Genomic DNA, 25050 nt, shown 5'->3' with positions numbered 1-25050 from the left:
CAGTGTGACTGACTATATTAAACACATTTGCCCTGTTAGCCTAACTTTTACCTGTCCTTGAAGCAGTGTAATAACATCACACATTTTACATCTCGGTGTGGAAGGTGGGCGCCTTTATTTTACATACCACCTTCCTGCCATTTCTGGTCCCATGGAAGCATCAAGGGCTACAGATAGCAACTGTAGTTTACATTCTAATTTTCCATCATTCTCTTTCCTGGCTGGGATGCACATGAGTTTCTGAGTTCATATGGTACAGAGAAAATTTATACCTCCAAGAGGCATGACTCAACCTTGACTCACTGAAGTGTTAGTCTTCAAAGGGGAGAATTCTAGCAGCACTCTGTGCAAGTCTAATTTAATCCATTACAGCCTCTACACTTCAACATCCTCTGCTCCACTGCTATTTTGCCCCCCTGTTAGAGATAGATTAGTGGTGCCCAGAGACACAGCATGATTCATCCAGCGTCACAGGACTAATGACTGCCATGCTTAAACTGTTTCCAAAGTTGGGAAAACAAGGCTGGTGAAGATTTCAGACTCCATCTCAATGTCAAGCTAGTTTTACCTAGATGGCACCTTCCTACAGCAGTCTGTCCCATTACCTGACTGATCTCCTGGCTCCTATGAGGATGAGAGCCACAGGCTCCTGACGGTTCCCTTCACAGACTGTGGATGGCAAAATAACCTTCAGGGTACTCTCTCTTTAAGAATCGATAAGTGGATGGTGTCGGCATGTGACAGGTCCTGCAGACCCGAACTTGACAGAGATTGAAAGTATCTATCAAGGGCCTTGGCCTTCTGTTTTGCTAGCTAGGACACCCGCCAGATTCTACTGGTTAATTGGCCCCTAGGCAGGCAGCGATTTCAGCACCAGTCCTGTGAGTCTTCTGTGGCACACCGTGATTTAAAGAGAAAGGTTCAGAAGTCCTTCTCAGCCACTCCATGCTTCTGCCTGCTCACGTTTAGCTGATTGGATGGAGAAGGAAGTGGCTTTCAAAACTGTTGTGTGAACAGAAAGGTGGATTATTCTGTCTCCTCAAACATAGCGAATAATAGCTGAGAGAGTTAGTTCAGTGCCTAATTTCTACCTAAAGAGATGCTTTCCCTAATGTCGGGTGGAATTGAAAAAGAAATTTGTGGAAAAATTGCCACCATGACCTTAAGCAGGCAGTCTTTGAGCTGATAAGATAATGAGGAATGGGGTGCTTTTAAAATTGACTGAACATGTTAACGACTCAACGAGCCGTCAGCCAAAAGGACAAGAAAAGGTTTCAACTCTGGAAGGGAGGATTTTGCCAAGGAGATTTCAATGTCAAAGACTGAATGAGAAGCTAAAAATAGGGGTGTTCACGTGCGTCATAGGGCTGTGGGTGGAGATGTACACATAGTCAAATGATGCCATTTTCACTTCTGGCAAAATCTGAAGAAAAAAATGGCTAGAAAACATTTAGCCATATTTCATTTGAATTATACTTATAAATACTGAATTGCAGACCTGTCAAAATAAGACCAGCACTTCCTTGCAGAGGTGCCAGGTAGGCAAAGGCTACAGCACACAGCAAAGAGCTTGCATGAACATCATGTTGGGGAAGCCAGGAAGCTGAGTCCCCAACTGAAGAGGATTCTGAGACTAACAGTGGGCAAAAATGTCCCTGAGGTATGTGGAATGAGCACAGGTTGGCTTGAATGTTGATACAGGGAAGGGAAGCTCCGTTACACAGCTGAAAGAGCTGTGAGTTCACGGTTCCAGCTCTCTCTCTTCTCTCTCTCTCTCTCTCTCTCTCTCTCTCTCTCTCTCTCTCTCTCTCTCTCTCTCTCTCTCTCTCTCTCTCTCTCTCTCTCTCTCTCTCTCTCTCTCTCTCTCTCTCTCTCTGGAGTTATGGCCAGGGTCTATCACTATTTGGTGTGATTTTTCTGCTAGGTGAGAATGTGCCTGCATAGTGTCCTTGGTTTGCAAGAGACTGTACTGTCCTTTTCCACAAATCACAGCGCTTGGGAGCTCGTTCCTGCTAACATCTCCTCCTCCACATGGAGATGTATACAGTAGCAGGGTCTGAACGTGACTTTCTTGGCATTTCAGGGGCAAACATCTCATCCACACTCACTAAACTTCCAATATAAAACTGGTATGAAGAAGTCTAACCTTTGTTGTCCTCCTATTTACTTTCAAAAGTGCAATTAGATGACTCAAGGGTAGCCCTCCAATATCTTTCTGTTTGCCTGTGTCATCAGTCCACAAGGACACAGATGCTGGGGTGGATGCTGAGCTGTGGGACAAAGAGCTGGGAGACATTAGAAAGAAAAGTATCCTTCCAAGCTGACACAAAGAGGTGTTGAGACCATGTTGGCTAGTGCATGGATTGCAGGCCCTCACAAGAAAGTTTGCGTCATGTATCTGCTAGATGATGCAGGAGGAGAAACAGGCTCAGGATTCATGCACTGACTGATGGTGAAGGTCCGGGTGAGGGGACTGAGCTCAGCCTAGCACTGTTGCCTCGGGGTTTAGATGAATTCAGGCTTGGAGAGAATCTGCATCTCATGCCTCTCGCTTCTCTCTCGGTACGTCATTCTGGAATCCTGGGATCTTTGCACCCTAGAGAAAGTCAGAATAAAGAAATAAAGGAAAATGATTTACCTGGATGAAAAGACAGCATAAATGTCAAGAGATCAGAGCTAAGAAAGGCCATTAAAGATCAATGCTTGTTACACTAGAACAACTGGACCTCTTCCTCCACCACTTGCCCTTACAGCCTGGTGGACAGTGATATCACCTACGAGGAAGTAGACCCTGCCCTATCTCCACTTTTCGCCTGCAGAAAAGGAACTGTATAGATGTTCGCAGATTCTCTCTTTGTAGAGAAGCAGCATTAAGAAAGACTTAAACCATCCTATTACTTTCCCTGCAATGAGTTTCTCCTTAATCCATGTGAATTTACTTCAGACCTGATGAAGAAAAAAAAAAAAAAAAAAAAAGAACCAGCAGAATGACAGCGGTTGTCAGGGGATTGAACTTCAGCTCTGCTACTAAAATCGGTCTGACATCAAGACTGTCACTCAGTCTTGTGAGCTTTTCTGTGTAGAAATTTACCTATGAAGTAGTGAAAATGTCCCATATTACATTCTCAGTAGGTTTATAGGGAGGTGGTTCATGTGGGGAAGCTTCCATGAAAATCAAGGTTTTCCACGTGTGCAGTGCTGTCATGCTCTGAGCATGGATTTGAATTCATCAAACTATTGGGGACTTCCTAACCTTTAAGCACCTTATCATGACATGGGGTTCTGTAGCTCCTTGTTGAGCATTGGGAACATAACTTACTTGCAGGGGGAGCAGAGGGAGCTGCTGAAGATGCAGTAGATGAGGGGGTTAATGGCACTGTTCAAGGCAGGCAGGTTCTGGATAATCACAGAGGCATAGAAACGCTCCTTGGTGTCTGGAAGGAGGTTGAAGTTGTCTAACATGTCAAAGAGGAAGTATGGACTCCAGCAGCAGATGAAAGCTAGGGAGAAGAAAGCCATTAGCACCACTGTGGCCTCACCAGAAGCATCCCTCTTAGTTAGCCATGACTAGAATTTTAACTGGGATGATCTTTGACACTAGGAGATCTCTCAGATATATTGGCCTTGGGTGTGCTAATGTGAATAGTTGTGTGTGTTAGCATGATGGACATACTTGCTTAAAAATGTGTATTAGTATGCACATATCCTGGAGACAGAATTCCTAAGCTGAGACTTTCTAGATCTTTTGTATCTAGAAAAGGAGATCTGACTTCTTCCATTGTTGGTATGGAATTGTTGTAGAAAGTCTGGGGTCTGGCAGGCATGGCCAGGGCCTCCCACTTATAGTGATGAAGGAAAGTGAGCGAGACACTTTAGGGATCCCTGAAGCAGACAGAAGAGTATGAAATCTGACCAGACATTGACCACTAGTTCTAGGAAATACAGCAGGTTAAAGTGTTCATAAAATTTTAAAGCGTGGACCATAATAAGATCATTATGATCTCAAGTTCTTTCTATGTTTAAGTTAACCTCTCCAGAACACTCCCACCCAATACTTTTGTCCAAACCAACTGTGTGCAGGCCCCAAGCATCAAAGGGCAAGAGTGGGATATGGGAATATCGATTGTGAAGGTTAAGTTCTGTGCCACCTTGCCAGGTCTCCAGGGTGTCCAGACATTTGCTTAGATATCATTCTCAATATGTCTGTGAGGAGGTTTCTGAATGAGATTAATATCTGCATCAGTAGAGTCCACGAGGCAGATTACATTCCGCTGGTGAATGGGCCTCATGTAATCTATCGAAGGCATAAATGTAACAATAAGGACCTGTGGGAATTCACTCTTGTTAATAGAGTCTTTAAACTGGAACAGTGGCTAACATTTTGGAGTTAAACAGAAACATACAGACTCGATTTTGTCCTCAAACCTTTAAGTTTAGACCTGGACTTGTATTTACACTAGTGGGTACCTCGGGTTTCCTACCCCACTATGGGCAGAGCGTGAGGTTTCTTGGCCTTCATTATCCCATGAAGTGATTTCTTATAGAAAACTAATCTGTCAATCTGTCTGTCCTTCTGTCCATCTGTATGTCTGTCTGTCTGTCTATGCCATCTATCAATGGTCTATTATTCTGTCATCTATCTCTCTGTAATCTAGCTTGCTGTCACCTATTTATCTGCCATTTCTCTGGATAATTCAGGCAAATACAGAACTGCATAGTCTTGGAATCCTGTACACATACCTGTTACCCTTCTCTCCTGTCACATCATTGCAACTTTATCTCCCTAACCATTTCCTACCCTCAGAGTTTGTCTCAGAGTAGAAGTTCAGCATGCATGGACATCTGTATGCAGGGGAAACTATCTTCCATTCTCATTTGATAGGGATCATGGAACTTAATTCAGAATTTAGAAATATCTGAAATGGTAATCATTTAAAAACTAAGATCACTGTCTTTCTGTACTCTGGGCAGGTGCAACACTGCCCTTCTCTGTCTCTTTCTGTCTCCCGATCTGTCTATATCTCTGTCTCTGTCTATCTCTGTGTCTCTGTGTCTGTCTGTGTCTGTCTGTCTGTCTGTCTGTCTGTCTGTCTCTCTCTCTCTCTCTCTCTCTGTGTGTGTGTGTGTGTGTGTGTGTGTGTGTGTGTGTTCAGCGGGAATGTCAGTCCTCTTACATTCTCAGAGGCAGCAGTTAAGACAGCCCACATTGTCTCACATCTCATATACATTTGGAACGGTCAACTTAGCATTTACGCATGAGAAGATCCTGTTTATAATTTCCCCTAGTCTAGAGAGCTAACCACTTTTATAGGTTCACCTGAAGATTTGTAATAAAAACTGAAGCTTTCAGAAACACAATGATCTTGTAGACAAAGAGAGATGAGTTTGTTTAGTTTGAAACTTACCAAGATTTGTTTGCCTACTCAGAAAGTCAGATTAGTGACAGTGAAACAGCTTATGTTTGTGTATTCCTTTGAAAACATCTGTATTGGCTGTCACTGGTAGTTGTACAGGCAGGCATAGGCATTTGATTTCTTTATTACTATTTTAGTGTAGTTGTGCCTATCCATTATATATGAAATTGATATTGGTCTCTTATAAATTTTTTATTTTACTCTTACTTTAGCTAATTAATAGAGCAATATGCTAACAAAAAATAACAGATATTTATCATTTCAGGATGGTAAAGGGGTATTACAAAAAAATTTGTTATAGATAGGGCACTTTATTCTGACAGTATGCTGACCGGCCTGTGAGCACCTGATTTTACACTGACCAGACTTTACATGGCTGAGAATATAATTTCTGATTGAATGGGGATACAACAGCTTGAAAATGCATGTTTATGCATTCATTTCCTTTCTCATCTTCCAGACAATGGGCACCTATGATCCTGGTGGGAGACAAGGAATCTCTGATGTCCTCCAGAAGGCTCTGAAAGAATTCTTTGAGACCTAGTGAGCTGTGGATGCCTTGATAGCTCATCTTTGCACTGCTGCTGTGTGCCTATACTCGGCTGGCTGAGTCAGGCCTGCTGCATGCGGTCTATTTGGCATTTTATGGTTTAGAAAGGGGAGATGAACTATTCTGGTGATTTGACGTACAGTTAATTCCTTGCTGGAGCTTCTAAATGCTTCTAAAGAAGCAGAGATGGGGTATATGAGCTAAATTCAAGTGAAACAGCATTAATTCCCTTTAGAATATCCACATTCATTTGTTTATGTTCATATTGAGTCAAAACATTAACTCAGTAGTGTATATGTTACCCAACTTTGGGCTTTGGGGATAACATGTATAACTCAAGAGCAAGTCACGGATTTATACTTCTGTCCCGAGAGGTAGACTTAATAAAGAAATTGTGTGTGATTATATAGAAAGTCTGAATATATATCTGTATGTTAATATACATCTTAGTAAAACAATATCTATGAATGTGTATCACGTCAGATACAAATAGAAAACAGCAAGAAGCACCAACTTGGGATGAAACAAGAGTGATACTTTTTTAAAGAAATGTTTCAGAGAAGCTGGAGGAGGTGTCATTGTTAGGGAACAAAACAACAGAAGTAGGCCATGAGTATGTCTGGACATTTTTGACAGACAGGAGTATCTGCCAACCTGATTCACAGAGAGAAGGATTAGGAGCTGAGTATTAGCTCTTGCAGCAGCTAGACACGCTGGTGAATCACATAGCTTTCCTTCTAATGACAGAGAAATGTGCACACTCCTTCCCTGCATGTCCTGCCCATCGTCAGCTTGTTTATAGAATGTTTATGCAGTTTCGTTGCATGGGGAGGGCATTGCTTACCAAGGATTATGACGATGCTGTACTTGATGGCCTTGATTTTTGCTTTTGAGATGATGCCCCGGTTGTAGCTGCAGCATAGTTTTCCATCTGTAGACAGAGAAGTGGGATGGTAAAGTGGACAGGATGGTTTCTGTCAAGAGGAATTCTGAAGGTTAGACTTGCAGACCGGCACATGCCCTGCTCCTCTGGAGACAGTCTTAGACTAAGATGTGGCAGCTGATAAGAGCTACTCAATTTACAACCTAGTGGAAATGCCTAGATTGTCTTAGAAGGTAAGGTCAGACTACCTGAATGATCCATAGCTGGCATTAGACCACGAGGCTACAAAGAGTGGATCTTGCTTGTTGAGAGCTGCCCTCAGGCCTGAGCTGTGCTGAGAAACCTATGAAGTCACTTCCGCTACCCCATAGCACGGCTACTCCAGATCAACTCACTGACCTCATTCAGAAACTCTGTAAAAGCCCAAGCCACAAGAAAGAACTGCAACTGAGCCTGCGCCTAAACCTTAATCATATGCAACTGTCGTCTGTAGGCAAGATATTCAAGGGATGAATATGAGAGTCTGTGGAGAGGGCCTTTTTCAGACTTGAAGTCTGGGTATAGAAGGATTAATAAATGCTTGTTGAATAAATCAACAAATACTTCTTACAGTTGAGAGGTAGTGATTAAAACATAAGGTTGGTTAAGGTTTGCAGAAGAAGTGCAATGGGTCTTAATGAAATGGGCAAAGAGATAGGGAGATGGAACACTGCCTATACGATCACTTGCCTGAAGGAACTATGACTCACAGACCGCCCCATCTCACAGGGCATGTAAACTTTGTACACACTTACAAGGTAAGCATGGCCAAGACCTTAGCCCCCACTCTTTACCAGGTTCCACGGAGCTGGAGATAGACCCAGGAAGCACACTAGATAGTAGTTCAGTAGCTGGAGCTAGACCCAGGAAGCACAACTAGATAGCAGTTCAGCAAAAGAAATGGCCTTTCATCAGAGAGGCCAACCGCAGACCCAGGCTCTCCTCATTAAGTTGCACTTGAAATTTATTTTAATCCTGATAGAAACTGGCCAGAAGTTTACTCGTGTTCTAAATATTCAGTCTCATTTCCAATACCATCTAGCCTGGTCCACCAAAAATAGCATATCTTCTGACAGTAGATGTAGATGGAACAAAAAGATTGAGGTAGAGTCCTTTTTCTTTTTCTTTCTTTCTAGATACTTCCTTTAAGCAAAAAATATGCCATGCTCCACAAGGATGGATGAGGTGAGAGACATAACACAGCCAGGGGCAGAGGAGAGAACCATTTCCTGCCCACTCTGTCCCAGTAGTTGTGCTGAGATGTACAGAGGTCATCGTGTAAACTCCAGTGAGGTGAGAGGAATTCCAAAAGTAAAGAGGCAAGTGTGGACATGGGACTGGGTAAGCTGGAAGCTGTGGCATGGGGCAAGAGTGACAAAGATGTGCTTGCTTGAAGCATAGATAGAGATTCACCTTGTTTTGATGTTGCCTAGGGCTGTCTGACATTGGGGTGGACGGAACCACTGGGGACAAATTAGGAAGACAAATGCTCTTGTGAGAGTTCTGGGGTTCTCCAGACAGCAGCTTGCTGAATATTTCTTAGCCTTTTTACAATGTGGCTATTTCTTCATTGGGGGGGGGCAGCTATTACTAATGAATGGGCTCCATAGGTGCAAAGGAGATAATACAGCTAGAATTATTCTTATTCCTTCAGGTCAGGGTCTTTTATTCTTCTGGGCAGTTTCACCAACACAGCATCTTGGCAGTTAAGAAGATACATTTTCCAGGATTCTTCCACACCCATGGTTCTTAAGTGGCATGGTTTGCCTTGCAAGGGCTTGGGAAGTTTCTGGATGTATTTTGGGTTACCATAAGTATTAATGTATAAGGGCTATTCTAGTGGAAGGAGGCCAGAGAGTGCATTTAGACATCCTCTAAGACGAAGAGTAAAGTGCTCCCTTGAAGAATGAACAGTTTACCTTTCTGCAGTCGTTAAGGGTAAAGCACCTCATTTCCGGGTGGTATCACAGAATGGATACAGACCTCAGGCACAGACCTGAACACACCCTTCTTTTTTTTTTTCTCCATCTTTATTAAATTGGGTATATCTTATTTACATTTCAATTGTTATTACCTTTCCCAGTTTCCAGGCCAACATCCCCCTAGCCCCTCCCCCTCCCCTTCTATATGGGTGTTCCCCTCCTTATCTTCCCCCAATTACTGCCCTCCCCCCAACAATCACGTTCACTGGGGGTTCAGTCTTGGCAGGACCAAGGGCTTCCCCTTCCACTGGTGCCCTTACTAGGCTGTTCATTGCTACCTATGAGGTTGGAGCTCAGGGTCAGTCCATGTATAGTCTTTGGGTAGTGGCTTAGTCCCTGGATGCTCTGGTTGGTTGTCATTGTTTGAACACACCCTTCAACTCCACTAGAGACTGAATGTTTGGGGTACTTGCCTAAAGTTTCCAGGCTTGGTTTCCTAGGTTTTAAAATAAAGTGTAGCTTATTGAGTTAGTAGGAAGATAAAATGAAAATGCATTCCAGGTGAGAAGACCTGTGTTGACATGTCAGTCACCTTGCCACTGGAATGAGTTAAGTTTCAACAGTGTTTTGGGACGAATATGAGCTGTCTTTATAGAAGAAAACTGACGGCTCACTACCCTAGATAGTCTGTTATACAATGGTGTTGCCACAGACCGCAGGAGATTATCAGGGTGAGATTATCTCCACGGGGGCAAGGTAAGATGATAGCAGACCAAATTATGTCCTTTCGAAGTGTCCCCACATGCTGGCCCAAGGGAACAGCTGGTCCCTAAACAGTGTGGCTTTGAAAACTTAATTTGTCTTTCAGGAAAGTTTTTGAGAATGACATTTGTGCTCTGAAATCTTTTAAAATGGAAAAGTCTCAACACTTTCCACGGGGTGACTAGATGACAATATCATCAACTCCCTGCCCTCTGACTCTCCCAATGAGATCAGTGAAAATCATCTTTAATGTGACCACTCCGGGAAAGGCGAGGCCTCCAGTTCCAAAGACAGCTCTTCAAAGAGAGCTGAGTTACAGAATGCAGGTAATTCTCCTTTATTGGGAGATAAAAGGATTATTTCTACTCAGGACTTGGCACTGAGCTGTACTGAAAGCGGAGAAATTCAGCTGTCACTGGATGAATGGCTTGGGACTGTGGGAGGTAGTGGGCTTATTAGATCTGAGGCTGGACAAAGCGTGCTTTCTACTGCTTTAGATCCCCTGGGATCATGCCAGAGCATTGGTCTTCACGTTTCAGCTCCAGGTTTTCACCTCCCCAGGGTTTCAGGCTCCCTCCAGACTTACTGGGGTCTTATTATTTTTTATTTCTGTGCTTATTTAAGTATATAATTATTATGGCGGAGAACAGAGCTGGAACACCATGAAGTCTGTGTGGAAGTCAGGGGACATCTTGTGGAGTTACTTTTCTCCGTTCACCTTTACATGGACTCTAGGGATTTGACTCTGGGTTGAGCAAAAAGCACCTTTATCCTTTGAGTGATGTCGATGGCCCTGAATCCCAATCTCCATGTGGACCCAGCACCTGCATCTGGGCACTGGTTCTCTAGAACTTTAAATCAAGGTGTACTCCCTTCTTGTGCAATAGGCAGATTCCCCACAAGGACCTGGAACATGGGCAAGTGATTTGTTCTGAAATATGGAATTAGAGCTGGAAACATTTGAAAACAAATGTTTTTCATGTATTGAAATTTTATGAACTTCAGGTTCATGTTTTTTTAAATGAATATTTTGGTGTTTTTGAGAGTTATCAATTAGTTTTGAACAGTAAGAACTTTTACCCACAAATATAACCTAGTTGCCCCCTGGAGCTTATCAACTGAATGCTTTTATCACATTAGGAGTCCTTTGTTCAACTTTGGTTTGGGTCATTTCCTTCTCAGGATCCTTCTGGGGCTACTTTTCTGGTAAACCAAACTGCACACCTCAGAATGTCCCTACATGTTCCCAGACCACCACTTTCCCATGGCACCACTGTTTCTTGACCAGGTCTGGATCCTTGCTGCTGGTCTGGGCAGCCTATGCCATTCCACACTGCCCTCTACTCCCAGTCACCCCTGTGGAGAGGATTAGGCTTGGGCACCATCTGGGCAACAGCTGTGTCCTCTTAGGAAGCATCCCCACGAGCTCTCTGAAGACGCCTCTGCCCGCAGCAAATCTGTTCTCTGCTTCAAGACTCTGTCTACGTTCATTCTCTGGGTTGTAGGGTCAGCATCCCTGCCCATCCCTGGGTACCTGCTCTCAACCTTTTGCTCCTTAGAACCGGAGCTACAGCTTTGTCAGTGCTTTGCTGCCACAAGGGCCTCTGCAGAGCTGACAAAGCTTCCAGGACTTTTGGCCTCTTGAGCTTCACGTCCAGCATTTCTCCATGACCATATTTAAGGAGTGTGACTATTTCAGAGTGTTCCAGCTAACCCCAAACTTACCTAGCCCTTTGATCTTAAATCCCTGGGAGAACTTCCTGTTCATTCCTTGTCTTGGGGTGTACCTGCTCACCCTATTAGCTTACTTCCTTGTCTGATCCTTCAAGATGAAGGCATTTTGAGGCTTTTTCTCAGGAAGTTTGTATATCATCACTGACAGGAGGCAACACCGGGATCTGAGGGAGTGTCACTGGTTAATCTTTTTTGTACTCCATACTACAGTTTAGGTGAAAATTCCAATTCCGAGGGATTCATGCCCTCTCTGGCCTTGCTGGGTACCAGGCACACTCACAGTGCACATACATGCATGCAGTGAAATACCCAGATGTGTAAAATAAAAATAAAAATGTTTGAAAAAACAAACCTAGAGTTTCCTTCCCCTAACCGAAGCAGGCACTGTGCAGGCAGGCAGCCCTGGGATCCTGGTGATGCATTTGCTGCTTGTGCCACAGATGGTGCCTGGTAAGGTGATGTATGTGTGCACTCTGAGAGATGGCAGGAGTTGAGGGCACTTAACTGAATGTTAATGGTGTATTAGCATTGGTTATCATCGCATTGATTTGTTACCCGCCACGTTTAGGAGGGAACTGGAAAAAAGAAATGAGCATAGATCAGAGTTGGTTGATGGAACAAGAATAACAAAGGAGTTAGAAAAACTCTCCAAATTTCCGATCTTAGAGAGTTGTAAATACCAACTGCTTCTGCTCTGCATCAGCCATATTTCTCGTGCAGCCCATTGTGCAGTGAAAATACAGAGCAACCTTAAATCAGCCAGGGGGCTGTCCAAGTGTGCAGGTCCATACAAGACCAGCCTCGTTCCCAAATGAAGCTAGTAACATCAAGAAGTTTTTACCAGGAAATACCTTTTTAGATTTATACCTGAGACAATGACCAGACCAGGTATGTGGCTTCCTGCTCTTTGCCTCAGCTGCCTCAGCTGGTCTCCATTGGGTGGAGAGATGGGGATTAGGAAGGAAAAGGACGGGAAGGGAAGGGAAGGGCAGGGAAGGGAAGGGAAGGGGAGGGAAGGAGAGGGGAGGGGAGGGAAGGAGAGGAAAGGAAAGGGAGACTTAAATCTGAGGAGGTTGGGTCTCATCATGGCTGCCAGTATGTGGGACAGACCAGAAACAAACAAATCAGCAGCTTGAAGCAAGTGTGAGGAATGTTACTGCCAAACAGACAAACAGAGTGAGATCATGAGACTTGATTACTTGCCAGTTCTCAGAACTACCAGGTCATTTTAAAAGCAGTTCTGTAGGTGGACAACTGCCTCTACTTGAGAGTTAAACAGACACGTCTTCTCAATTACTGCTGGGGTCGTGAGTCTGGCTTTCCGTTCTGAGAAGTGGCTCTTGGCTGTTCGTTGATTATTTTAAAGATTGACCTTTAGGAGTCCTCGTGTGTTCTGTATACTCACCTCCTCTGGGCATGTTAAATTCCAAATAGTTTCTCCTAGAGTCTTCAGATTGTATTTTTTTTTAAATGATAACAGAGTCAAACAAATAGATTTCCATTCGCTGTATAATATTTCATGTATCCTGTCTTAAAAATCTCTTCTTTTCCAGTGTCATAAAGATATTCTATTACTTTTGTTTAAAAATTAAAGAACTATTTTTATATATGACTCTAATTCCCCCGGAGTTATGCTTTGACTAGGGATTGAAGTAAATTTTTAATTCTTTCCCCATGATCTTCTGACATATTTCAAGTCCTTAAGTGTGTGTAGATCTGTGTAAGGCACATAATATTTTCTACTGTTGTCTATTTTATGTCAAGGAGACCCTAACAATTCACATTTGAAACAGAAAAACTTCTCTAATGTGCTCTACTTTCCCAGGGATAATTTGGATTTCTTAGCTCTTGAAATTTTTCTTATTTCATGTTTTAAGAGACGTTTTAAAACCATCTACCAGACTCAATAAAATGAGTTTTAATTTGCCTCTCATATGGAATCTTATTAGTTTGTAGATCAGCTGGGGCAAACCAACACGTTAATGATATGGACTCTTGCCAGCTACAAAATCCCACAATAGTCATTTACTCCTCCTGTCTTTGTATTTTTTGTGCATGTCTTTTTTTTAGACATAGTTCTGTGTAGAAAGGCATTTTGTCTGTCCTCAGTTTTTGAAGAAGCTGGTGCTGAGAGAACTTAACAGGCTCACCATAGAGATTTCAAGCTACAAAGCAGAACCTGAACTACTTCCTGTTCAGAATGTTTTTTTTTCCCTTTACCTCACTCTGTCTCATAGAATTTGAAACGTACAGTTTGACCCGGTGTAGATCATATTACACCAGCAAAGCCATGATGGTGAGATTCAGTTCTCTCCAGAAATCTTATGCTTTGTCTGTTTCATGGCTTTCCCTTCCTAGTCTCCCGTCCGCATGCAGTAAATGCTCACACTGTAAGGTATAGTTTCTTCTAGAATTCAAACACATGCGAGTTCGTGAGGGCTCATGTTTTGGCCTATGCCATCTGTTTGTGGCAAAGTCTCGGGTCATTTATAAAGCTGTTTTTTTTTTTTCTTTTTTAGCCTCTGGTTGGGAGAAAGCAAGCCTGCTTGTCAACAAGAGGAAGGGCTCACGCACCAAGGGTGACTTGGGCTTGGCAGGCAGTGTTTACAAAGCGAGCTTCTGTTCACACTAATCTTAGCCAATGTACCTTGCTGATGAGCAATAATCCTGGCATGCCAACACCGCTGGAGATCCCATTACTAGCCAACTGCTGAGCTGCTTGGCTGTTCTAACGCATGGGATGTCAAGGCAAGTCCATTGATGAATAAAATACTGACAGGCTGTGAGATTTTGAGACTAGCAGCTGGCCTCGTTCTGGAAGCAGGTCACAGATGGTGACAAGCTAAAAACAGGTGTCATGAAGGCTCAAAATTATATTAAGTGGTAAAAATTGACAGTAGCCATTTCTAATTTAGGAAAAGGCGATGCTGTGCATACTAGTGGGCACACATCTCTAAGTAGTTTCGAACTGATTCAGTACTGAAAGTTGGGGACGTCCAATGTTGTGACTAGAAAAGTACAACAGAAGGGAGATATAAGGCACACTCGAGAGAGAAAGCGCTTGCCAACAGTGATACAGAGGCCTACAAAGATCACCTCAGACCTCTGGCTGTGTGGCCTTGCTCCCTTTCCTGAGTGGTGAACTCATGGAAAATGCAGTAACCTTCACCATAGCTCATTCAATGAGGAGTTAGGGCAGAAGAAGAGCTGTCGGGTTGAGGATGGGAGGGTGAGAGCTCTCAGGGGTGGGAAGGGAGGAGTATGACAACCTTCTTCAATAAGCAGAAATCACAAGATGGAGGACCAAATCTGGAAGAACAGCAGGACCCAAGCTACCTCAACCAAATCAAACTCTGAACCTTCAAATATAGAACTAATAATTTAGAGTTGGGCCTGATAGACTACTCCAGGGGAGTGCTCTGGATGGGTGCTGGGCTAAAGACCTTGAGTTTAGATTTTTTAATAAAAACATATTTTGTTTTATTGATTTATTTTACTTTTTCCAAATTGGAGCTGTTCTAAAATCCATTTATCACTTCCCTTTCTATAATTTTCTTCCTCATGGGGGGTGGCCAGGCTTATGGGGAAAAGCATGGGCATTCTAATTAGTCACATGTGTTTGAATCCTGGTCATGTCAGCATGTGCTGCATATGGAAACAGCAAGATGCCCTTACTTTGGGGCCTGCTTTTTCTTTTCTCCTTTTTTTCTTTTTTATCTACAAAATACCACTTTGGAAATTGGGCAGGGATTAGAAAGATAACAAATAGAACAATGTCCCATGGCAAACAGTAGAAGTCCCTTCTTGCCCTCTGACCTGTTTGTGTTACTGGGCCATGGTCTAAGACTTGTGCTCATTGCCTTATACTGCTTCAGGCTCATAGGGGCACACAGCATAACCACTGGCATTAAGATGCAAATGTCATGATTCATAGAACTCTCCAGATCCTCTAGGAAAAGAGATAGAGATGCTCATGCCAAATAAACCCATGGATCCTCTTGACCATCTCCTACCATGTGGGAAAAGAAGCTTCTACTGTGATAAGCTAAGCTCCCTCTATGGAGATTTAGGAAGCCCGAGTCCAAACAGAGACTTAGAGAGAATCTACTATACGTACTCATTTAACTCCGTGGAGCCCAGGGAGGTTACATGACTTTGGAAGGTGGCATAGCTCCCAGTGATAGATCCAGAGCAAACGCCAACTTCTTCCACAATTTGTACAGTAGTTTGTGGTCCTTGTCTGGGTGCAGATGGCATGTGTGTGTGTATTTTATAGCGTATATGAGTATAAATATGTGAATATTTGTAGATATTTTTGGTGATTGTGGGCCTGCTGGGTACACGTGTGTGTTCATATATGGGACTGGAGAAGTATGAGGTCTAAGCAGAGTGGTCTCATTCAGCCACATCATAACAAAACCAGAAATCTTTCTTCCTTCTGCCCCATCAGTTTGTTTTGTCTTCTCCAACATAACCCAGACAGACACAGTACTCCTTCCTGGGACTCAGGGCCACATCCAGGTCCTAAAGTGTAGCATGGATGTGCCATACAACTAAGGTCAGTGAGTGGAACTTAGGGAAGGGTCCTAGAGTCCTGCCTCAGTGTCAGTCTGGTTTGGAGTTGAATGTCAGAGAAAAGGTTAGGACTGAGCCATGCCTGACTTAAGGCTTAAGATTATCTTGTAGTCAGATGGGAGATTCACTCATTTCTAAATTCAAGCCAAACAGAGAAGCCAATCTTCAGGTTTGGTGAATGTGTTGTGATCCCAAGGTTCTCCCTGCCTGGCATCCAGCTGGGGCACCCCCCCCCATGGTGCTTCAAAAGCTGGTACAAGGGACAGGTGATACTTGTAGAGTCAGACAAGCTCAAAATACCCTCCTCCTCCCACATATTTTTTTTCATCTTATTTTTTATTTAACTTTCTCAAGTTCATTCTCTCTTTCTACCATATGACTTCTGTGTGTTGGACTCAGGTCCTCAGGTAGGGCAGCAATGACCTTATAGCCTGTATCATCTCCCTAATCCTCTCAGTTTTTAGGGAGACTGAGTAGAAGACAGAGTGGGAGATATTTTGGGGGGAGACCTATTTTATTGTTGGGTCCTGATATAATTGAGTAAGCTTGTGGATCCAGATACCCCTATTTCCAGCAGTTAGAGGAGACTTTCACAGGAGATAGCTTAGAAGAGAGCTGAGAAGTTCAGAGCCTTACCCGAGCAGTTGGAAATCACCGTCTCATGGGCTTTGCTTTTAATCCAAATAGTTCGGATCACAAGGCCATAGATGACGCTGCAGAAGGAACCACAGAGAGCATTACCATGGCTGAAAGGTCCCCAGTGTGAGGATTCTGAACGCCTATCACATCCATTTCCCATTGAGAAAAGTCCAGTGAGAGGGATCTCAACCAACCCTGCCAACTATGCTTGCTCATACTGAAGGTGCCATAAGATTGAGTTCATGGAGCTACTAGTGTCTTAAACAAAGGGGATGCTAATCTGGAGGACTTACATAATCCAGGGGTTCAGAACTGCAGTGCGGATTATAATTCAAACTCACCTATGGAGAACCATCTACTACATACATGCTACTTGTTTTCTCTCTCTCTCTCTCTCTCTCTCTCTCTCTCTCTCTCTCTCTCTCTCTGTGTGTGTGTGTGTGTGTGTGTGTGTGTGTGTGTGTATCTGTATGTGTGTGTATGGGCCAGGTATGTGGAGGTCTATGGTTGACATCAGAAGTTCTCCTTCCATATTTCTCTTCTACCTTTCCAATGAAATTTGGCTCCTTTTTAAATCCCAGAACAAGATATTGTTGCACTGGCCAGCTTGCTTTTGGAATTCCCCGTCTCTGCCTTCCAAGTCTAGAATTACAAAGGGAACTTAGGGATGCTAGGAAAAAATCCACTACGTAGCCCAGGCTGGCTTCAAGTTCATAGTCCTCCTGAATACACTCTCTAAAGGTTGGTGTCACAAGAATAGTCACCATACATTATATCCCTGAGGAAACAATGAATGGAGCAACTGTATAACTGCATATTGCTTGAGGCAGAGCTGCTGTTAATCCCATAGTCCCAGAAAAATTAGTTCTGCAAAAATATCAGGGACCTTGGAATGATGCTTTCCCAGTTGTGCATCTGGTGACATCTTGCCCATAGTTAGTCCCCAAACATGTTATCAAAATATAGACCCAATTAGCTTTGTCCAGATGCCAACACAGAGGCACTACAGATTGGAAATGCACACTGTTTCAATGCCTAGGCTTGTGATGTCTTATTACATAGTAGTTGATAAGCAACACCCAGAGCCTAAGTTGAGATCCTGTAGCACAAACTTCTTAAAAATTTGAGTGTCTAATATGATTATATTTGAAGAGATGAGCACAGAATTTGAGTATCAGTGGACTTAAGATTGTAATTTTTCTTCTTGTTTCCAGCCCTCCCCCCATTTTCCATCACACCCACTCTTCTTCAGTGATGAGGGCTGTGCCAGTAGAATGTTAATAACATACACACATCAGCAAATTTTATATTTCCCGTCTCCTTTGATAAATACAAAAATTTCAACTCTTCTCAATGTTACTTGACATTTAAAGTTTACTGAACACTTCAACTAAAAACTTTGGTGCAGAACACTGCCTTCTTTTTAAAGTGCATAATCTTTCCTCTTGAGAATTGGTATTAAAAAAAACCCACAGAGTTCCAATTTATGGTAGCTGACAAAGCACTAATGGATTCTAATGGGCTTCAGACTATAACTTAATTAATGACCATGTTAAAACTTTGTTTTTTTATTGCTTTTTCATTTTTGCTCTGGGAGTTCCTTTTCATGCTCCAGGGAAGCCCAGGCCTTGGTTGAGTATTCTCTTTCTCCTGATCGTCCATCTAGGGACTTTCCTGAAGTTTGTATGCTTCCATTAAGGAAAAATCAAAGGAAGTTTAGTAGTGAGCGCTTGCTCTAAATGGAACATTTGTTAGATGAAGACTTTCCAGGGCAAAGGAGACATGAGGTATATTGGTTGCTTTTTTAGAGTTAAACAACAGCTTCAGGGAAGGGGAGATTTGGGCTCATGATTTAAGGGGAAGAAACAGAGATCAGACTATCTCACTGTTATGTAACCAGTCATGAAAGGCTGCAAGTTGCTCACATCTGGGTAGTTTAGAGATGGGACAGGAGGTAGAATTGGGCTCTTAATCTTAAAAACCCCTTCTCCTATTCCCTCTAAGGTCTACTTCCTCCAATTGAGCTTCTCCTGTCAAAGGTCTACAACCTCCTACAAAGGAAGAGACCACATGACTCCATAGGCAACATTGTACATTCAAATCACTCCCAGAAGTATGGTTCCAACCCCCATGTGACATTGATGCTACCTGGCAATGTTAACCCCACCATTTAACTCACCAGTAATTTAAATTCTGGTGACAATTAGTAATATGTAGGATGTAAAAACTAGAATGGTCTTATGAGTTAAGGTCTTGGGCCCAACTTGTCCTACTTTTATTTATATAGGCAGTAGAGGAGCACGAAGCTAAGCTACCCTTGACAGTTAGCTGCACAAAGGGAACCAGTAGGTATGTATCCTTGTCATTCACTATTCCAGGCAACCTACTTCTTGGGAGTAACAGTCATTTACCAGAGACTTCTTTGTGTTTTCTCCTTCTTTCCCATCTTTTCTACCTAACTAGTAAGCAAATGCTGTCCCTTCAAAATGACTCCAGAATTTGCAGCAACTTTTCCATCTCTTTGGTATTAGTACATAAATCTTTGCAATCTCTCTCTTTTTTATTTTAAAGAATACATTTACTCTCATAAAATATAAAATAGATTGCATTTTAATCCTTCTGATTAAATTGTCCTATAGCAATAGGTGTAGTCAAACTGACGCACGAGTGTTACCACCTCCTGTCTGTGGAATTTATCTTATTCTCTGTTATCTTAGTTACTGTTCTCTTGCAGGAGAGAGATATCATGACTGAGGCAACTCTTATAAAATAATGTATTTATCTGGGGGCTTGCTTATAGAGGATTAGTTCATGATCATCATGGTTGGAAGCAGACAGGCATGGTGACGAAACAGAAGCTGAGAGTTTTTACATCCTGAACCACAGGCAGTAGTCAGAAAGATATTGTGCCTGGGGTGGGCTTTTTGTAACCTCAAAGCCCACCCCCTAGTGACACATCTCTTCCAACAAGAATAAGCCTCCTAATCTTTCCCAAACAGTTCCACTAACTGGGACCCAGCATATGAGTCCATGGAGGCCATTCTCATTCAAACCATCACATGTGTCAAACCCTATCAAAGAAAAGAAAGTAATGTTTCATAAATCTATATATTATTCCTTTGTGGGAACCATGTTAATCTCCCCAACTTTAGTCCCAGTGCTCTTGAAACACATGTGCCTTTAATCTCTTCCCTAGTGGTAGCATAATCTTTAAACACCTCTATCTTGCTGCTGTAGCCAGAGGCCACAGTGCCATGAGCGATGGTGATGCAGGACAGGGAGCTGCTCTTTAGCTCAACACCTGCCCCGCCTGAGCAAGTCCATTTTCATGAGATGCTATCACTGTCAGGCATCGAATCTTCTCATTTTGTTCCGTCCTCTTACCATCTCATTGCTTCATGGCACATCTTTGTCCTGGATTTCTCAGTCATCAGAACCAGGAAAACCAAGTGAATACTGACCCTACTTTTCTGAGCAGTGGACTCTCAGAGTGAGAGTGAATTCCAGGCTTTCCGGCCTTCCTTGTTTTGTTCCTGGGATACATTTTCTTTTGTCTGTTTTAGTCTATTATTCTTTGGGTGCTGCCTTGCCATGAAAACTGCCGTTTATCATGTTCCCTTCCACAGTCAGCTTCTCTTCCTTGGAACGCCCTGTTGGAGAAGTTGTCTATGGCAGTCCTGTGCTGGACCTAGAAACAGTTCAAGGAAAGGCAGTCTTTGGTGTTTTGAATACAACTTTTGTGTCTTGGTTTGTGGTAACCTTCAAAGAAGACTTAAGCTTCTTAGAAACATGGACACCGAAGAATCTCTCTTCTGGAGAGCACCTCTGTCCTGTAACAATCTAGTTTACCGCTTGAACTTCTAGAAGTCAATCTAAACACCCCATTCTCCTTTATGCAATTCAGAAGTGGTTTTGGATTCCAGAAGTTCAAGTCAGTAATGTCAGGCTTGCAGGTCCATCTCTGGAAGGTGTCAGGGAAAGACCATATGTCTTCATTGTGGATCAGAATGACGAGGAGAAGCAACGGAACATGCAGAGTGGATTCTACCCTGAAACAACAGAACTCTGGTTCCCAGGAGAGTAGTAAAGTGAAATTGTTGATATATATATATATATATATATATATATATATATATATATATATATGTTCTGAAACATAACTTAGGGCCCTGGTTCCTTTTCCCATTTCCACATTCATGAGATAAAAGGCAAGGGTTCTCCTGGGCATATTCTCTCCTTTCTTGCATTAGGCTACTCCTAATGTGGTAAGACCAAATCAAGGGCAAGTGGGCAACCCTAGTATGAGTGTTACTGACTTTGTAGTTTTACTACAAAAGTTTCCTGCTCCGTGTCTACCTTTTAAAAATCTCTACACCATACCTTAGCTTGGGCTACAGCTTAGTATGGATATATGAGATTACACGTTTAGTGTCCAGCATGTTAAATATTTTGGCGAAGTAAGTTTTATTTCTGCAGTTGTATTTATTGCTTAGCTATATCAAATGTAGCAGAGAAGCACACCCAGTGAGAGCCCCACTAGGTTTTATTCCTAATGCAAAGGGGGCCCTGTGCATCACTCTCAGTGGTCAGAGTTTGGCCTCACATTCTTACATTATTGGCTAATTTGAAATGGCGCAGATGACACAAAATACAACTCTGGGCACCAACTGAAACTCTGGACAGATATTTTGATTTCAGGAAGATCTGACCGTAGAGGAATTTGAATTTCTGCCAAGTAGGTTTCCTTACAATAATTCTTAAATGGTGTTTTGTCTTACATAACCCTTTTATAAAGAGGACAGTACTTTTTTTTTTTTTGTATTTTCTACAAGGCATGTAAGTATTAAATAAAAAATAGGTATCTTCCTGCATCCAACCCCTTGTCCTCAAAAGAACTATGGGTCTGTGCCATTCCAGGTCTTTACTGTGGGTAAATAAGCACACACACACACACACACACACACACACACACACACACACACACACACACACACGTATAGATAGATAGATAGATAGATAGATAGATAGATAGATAGATAGATAGATGCTTGTTTCTTTTATTTGTTTGCACAAATGGCATATATATAAGTAATCTGGGATGACCCTGCTGAGTGTATCTCTCCATGAAGCATTGTCTCCTTAGCCCCATGTCTTAATAGGTGCTGGAGGCCATAAAATAGCAATCGATGCCAATTGGGAAAGTTTTCTTTTTGTTGCACACAAACTCTTACTTTATGAGTTCATATATGAGCCATGGAAATCAAAACATAAATCCCCTACTTTAGGGATGGCAAGGCTAAAGTTCCACAGTGAAGATCTGTCAGAGATATTAAAATTAAGGTCTGTTTACCAGGGAAGCTCTGAGTGTAGAACAGAGGACTTCATATTCTATATAAGAAAAGAGTCAACCAGGATACCAGCCTCTCATAAACATTATCCCATCTACTGCTACCAACAACATTCTGTGGTCAGTGGTAGTATCATTTCAATAGACATGTAGAGAATGCCAGAGCTGTTGATGTTGAAATCCCTCTCCTTTCTGTAGTTCTCTCTCTCTTTAGAGCAGGTTGTTAATGCCAGCTGCACATCAACACAGACATAAGTGAGGAGAGATGACCTTCTTCTCAGACTTCTTGTTAAAAATTGGAGTTCCCTTCATAAAAGACCTAAAACCAATACTGTCCAAACTATTCCAGAAAATAGAAATAGAAGGAACACTACCCAATCCCTTCTATGAAGGCACAATTATTCTTATACATAAACCACACAAGGATGCAAAAAATAAAGAGAACTTCAGACCAATTTCCCTTCTGAATATCAATGCAAAAAAATACTCAATAAAATTCTCCCAAATCAAATCCAAGAACACATGAAAACAATCACCCATCATGATCAAGTAGGCTTCATCCTACGGATGCAAGAATAGTCCATATATATGAAAATCGATTAATGTCATCCACTATATAAACAAACTCAAAAAAAAAAAACCACATGATCATCTCATTAGATGCTGAGAAAGCATTTGACAAAATTCAACACCCCTTCATGTTAAAAGACTTGGAAAGATCACGAATTCAAGGCCCATACCTAAACATAGTAAAAGCAATATATAGCAAACTAGTAGCCTACATCAAACTAAATTGAGAGAAACTTGAAGCAATCCCACTAAAATCAGGGACTAGACAAGGCTGCCCTGTCTCTTCCTACTTATTTAATATAGTACTTGAATTCCAAGCCAGAGCAACTAGACACCAAAAGGAGATCAAAGGGATACAAATTAGAAAGAAAAAAGTCAAAATATCACTATTTGCAGATGAACTACAAAGCCTGATAAACAACTTCAGCAAAGGGGCTGGATATAAAATTAACACAATCAGTAGCCTTCCTTTACCCAAAGGATAACAGGCTGAGAAAGAAATAAGGGAAATGACACCCTTCACAATAGTTACAAATAACATAAAATACCTCAGTATGACTCTAACCAAGCAAGTGAAAGATCTGTATGACAAGAACTTCAAGTCTCTGAAGAAAGAAATTGAAGAAGATCTCAGAAGCTGGAAAGACCTCCCATGCTCATGGATTGGCAAGATTAATATAGTAAAAATGGCCATCTTGCCAAAAGCAATCTACAGATTCAATGCAATCCCCATCAAAATTCCAACTCAATTCTTCATAGAGATAGAAAGAGAAATTTTCAAATTCATTTGGGATAACAAAAAACCCAAGATAGCAAAAACTGTCCTCAACAATAAAAGAACTTCTGGGGGAATCACCATCCCTGACCTCAAGCAGTATTATAGAGCAATATTGATAAAAACTGTATACTATTGGTACAGAGAGAGGCAGGTAGATCAATGGAATAGAATTGAAGACCCAGAGATGAACCCACAAATCTATGGTCACTTGATCTTTGACAAAGGTTGTAAAACTATCCCACGGGGAAAAAAAAGATAGCACTTTCAATAAATGGTGCTGGTTCAACTGGAGGTCAGCATGTAGAAGAATGCAAATTGATCCATTCTTATCATACAAAACTGAAATCCAAGTGGATCAAGGACCTCCACATCAAACCAGATACACTCACAGTACTAGAAGAAAAAGTTGTGAAGAACCTTGAACACATGGGCCCTAGGGAAAATTTCCTGAATAGAACATCAATGGCTTATGCTCTAAGATCAAGAATCAACAAATGGGACCTCATAAAATTGTTAAGCTTCTGTAAGGCAAAGGACACTGTCATTAGGACAAAATGGCAACCAACAGATTGGGAAAAGATCTTTACCAATCCTACATCCAATAGAGGGCCAATATCCAATATATTCAAAAAAAATCAAGAAATTAGCCTCCAGAGAATCAAATAACCCTATTAAAATGGGGTACAGAGCTAAACAAAGAATTCTCAGCTGAGGAATATCGAATGGCTAGGAAGTACCTAAAGAAAATTTCAACATCATTAGTCATCAGGGAAATGCAAATCAAAAAAAAAATAATCTGCCTCACAGCAATCAGAATGGCTAAGATAAAAAACTCAGGTGACAGCAGATGCTGGCAAGGATGTGGAGAAAGAGGAATATTCCTCCACTGTTGGTGTGATTGCAGACTGGTACAACCATTCTGGAAATCAGTCTGGAGGTTCCTCAGAAAATTGGACACTGAACTACCTGAGGACCCAGCTATACCTCTCTTTGAGCATATACCCAAAAGATGCTCCAACATATAACAAAGACACATGCTCCATAATGTTCATAGCAGCCTTATTTATAACAGCCAGTAGTTGGAAAAACACAGATGTCCTTCAACAGAGGAATGGATAAAGAAAATGTTATACATTTACACAATGGAGTATTCCTCAACTATTAAAAACAATGATTTCATGAAATTCATAGTCAAATGGATGGAACTAGAAAATATCAACACACATGGTATGCACTCAGTTATAAGTGGATATTAGTCCAAAAGCTCAAATTACCCAAGATACACGTGAAGTTCTAGAAGAAGGATGACCAAAGTGTGGTTGCTTCAGTTCTTCTTAGAAGGGGGAATTAAAATATTCATAGGAGGAGATATAGAGACCAAGTTTGGAGCAGAACCTGAAGGAATGGCCATTCAGAGCCTGCCCCATTTGGAGATTCAGCTCATATACATACAGCCACGAAACCCAGACAATATTGCTGATGCCAAGAAGTACATGCTGACAGGTGCCTGATATAGCTGTCTCCTGAGAGGCTCTGCCACAGCATAACGAATACAGAGGCAAATGCTAACAGCCAACTGTTGTTACAAAAATATAAAAAATAAAAATCTGTCTTTTATCCCGCACTAGGCCCAGCACCACAGTGCCCTGTGATATCTGCCAGATATCTTAAGTCTCAGTCAGCAAAGCCTCTCACCTGCTTTGCTCCATCCCATATCACACTGCCGAAGGCCTCTCTCTGAGTCTGGCAACAATCTCTCTACCTATTTAGTTCCCAAGGCAGGTTTCCATGTCAGAAACACATATCTCAACTTCATGGCGGCCCAGTGTCTCTAGCC

The 25050-nt window shown here is 42.1% G+C and overlaps 1 protein-coding gene across 2 annotated transcripts in view; it reads right to left on the bottom strand.

The window, feature by feature from the left end:
• Positions 1-2235: 2235 nt before the first annotated feature.
• The window catches only part of Npsr1 (neuropeptide S receptor 1), a 406607-nt gene continuing 383792 nt past the window's right edge, over positions 2236-25050 (bottom strand). For both annotated transcript variants that reach the window (XM_032911286.1, XM_032911287.1), the window contains 4 exons: positions 16516-16592; positions 6809-6895; positions 3320-3500; positions 2236-2596 (listed from right to left, as the gene is read on the bottom strand). In XM_032911286.1, coding sequence (XP_032767177.1) covers positions 2506-2596; positions 3320-3500; positions 6809-6895; positions 16516-16592 — 436 coding nt within the window. In that variant the 3' untranslated portion in view covers positions 2236-2505. The remainder of the gene's footprint in view (positions 2597-3319; positions 3501-6808; positions 6896-16515; positions 16593-25050) is intronic.

The sequence above is a fragment of the Rattus rattus genome, chromosome 8 (genome assembly GCF_011064425.1).
Source record: "Rattus rattus isolate New Zealand chromosome 8, Rrattus_CSIRO_v1, whole genome shotgun sequence".
NCBI classification, from domain to species: Eukaryota; Metazoa; Chordata; class Mammalia; order Rodentia; family Muridae; genus Rattus; species Rattus rattus.
The sequence above is the reverse complement of the archived record's forward strand: the minus strand, read 5'-3'. Positions and strand labels throughout refer to the sequence as shown.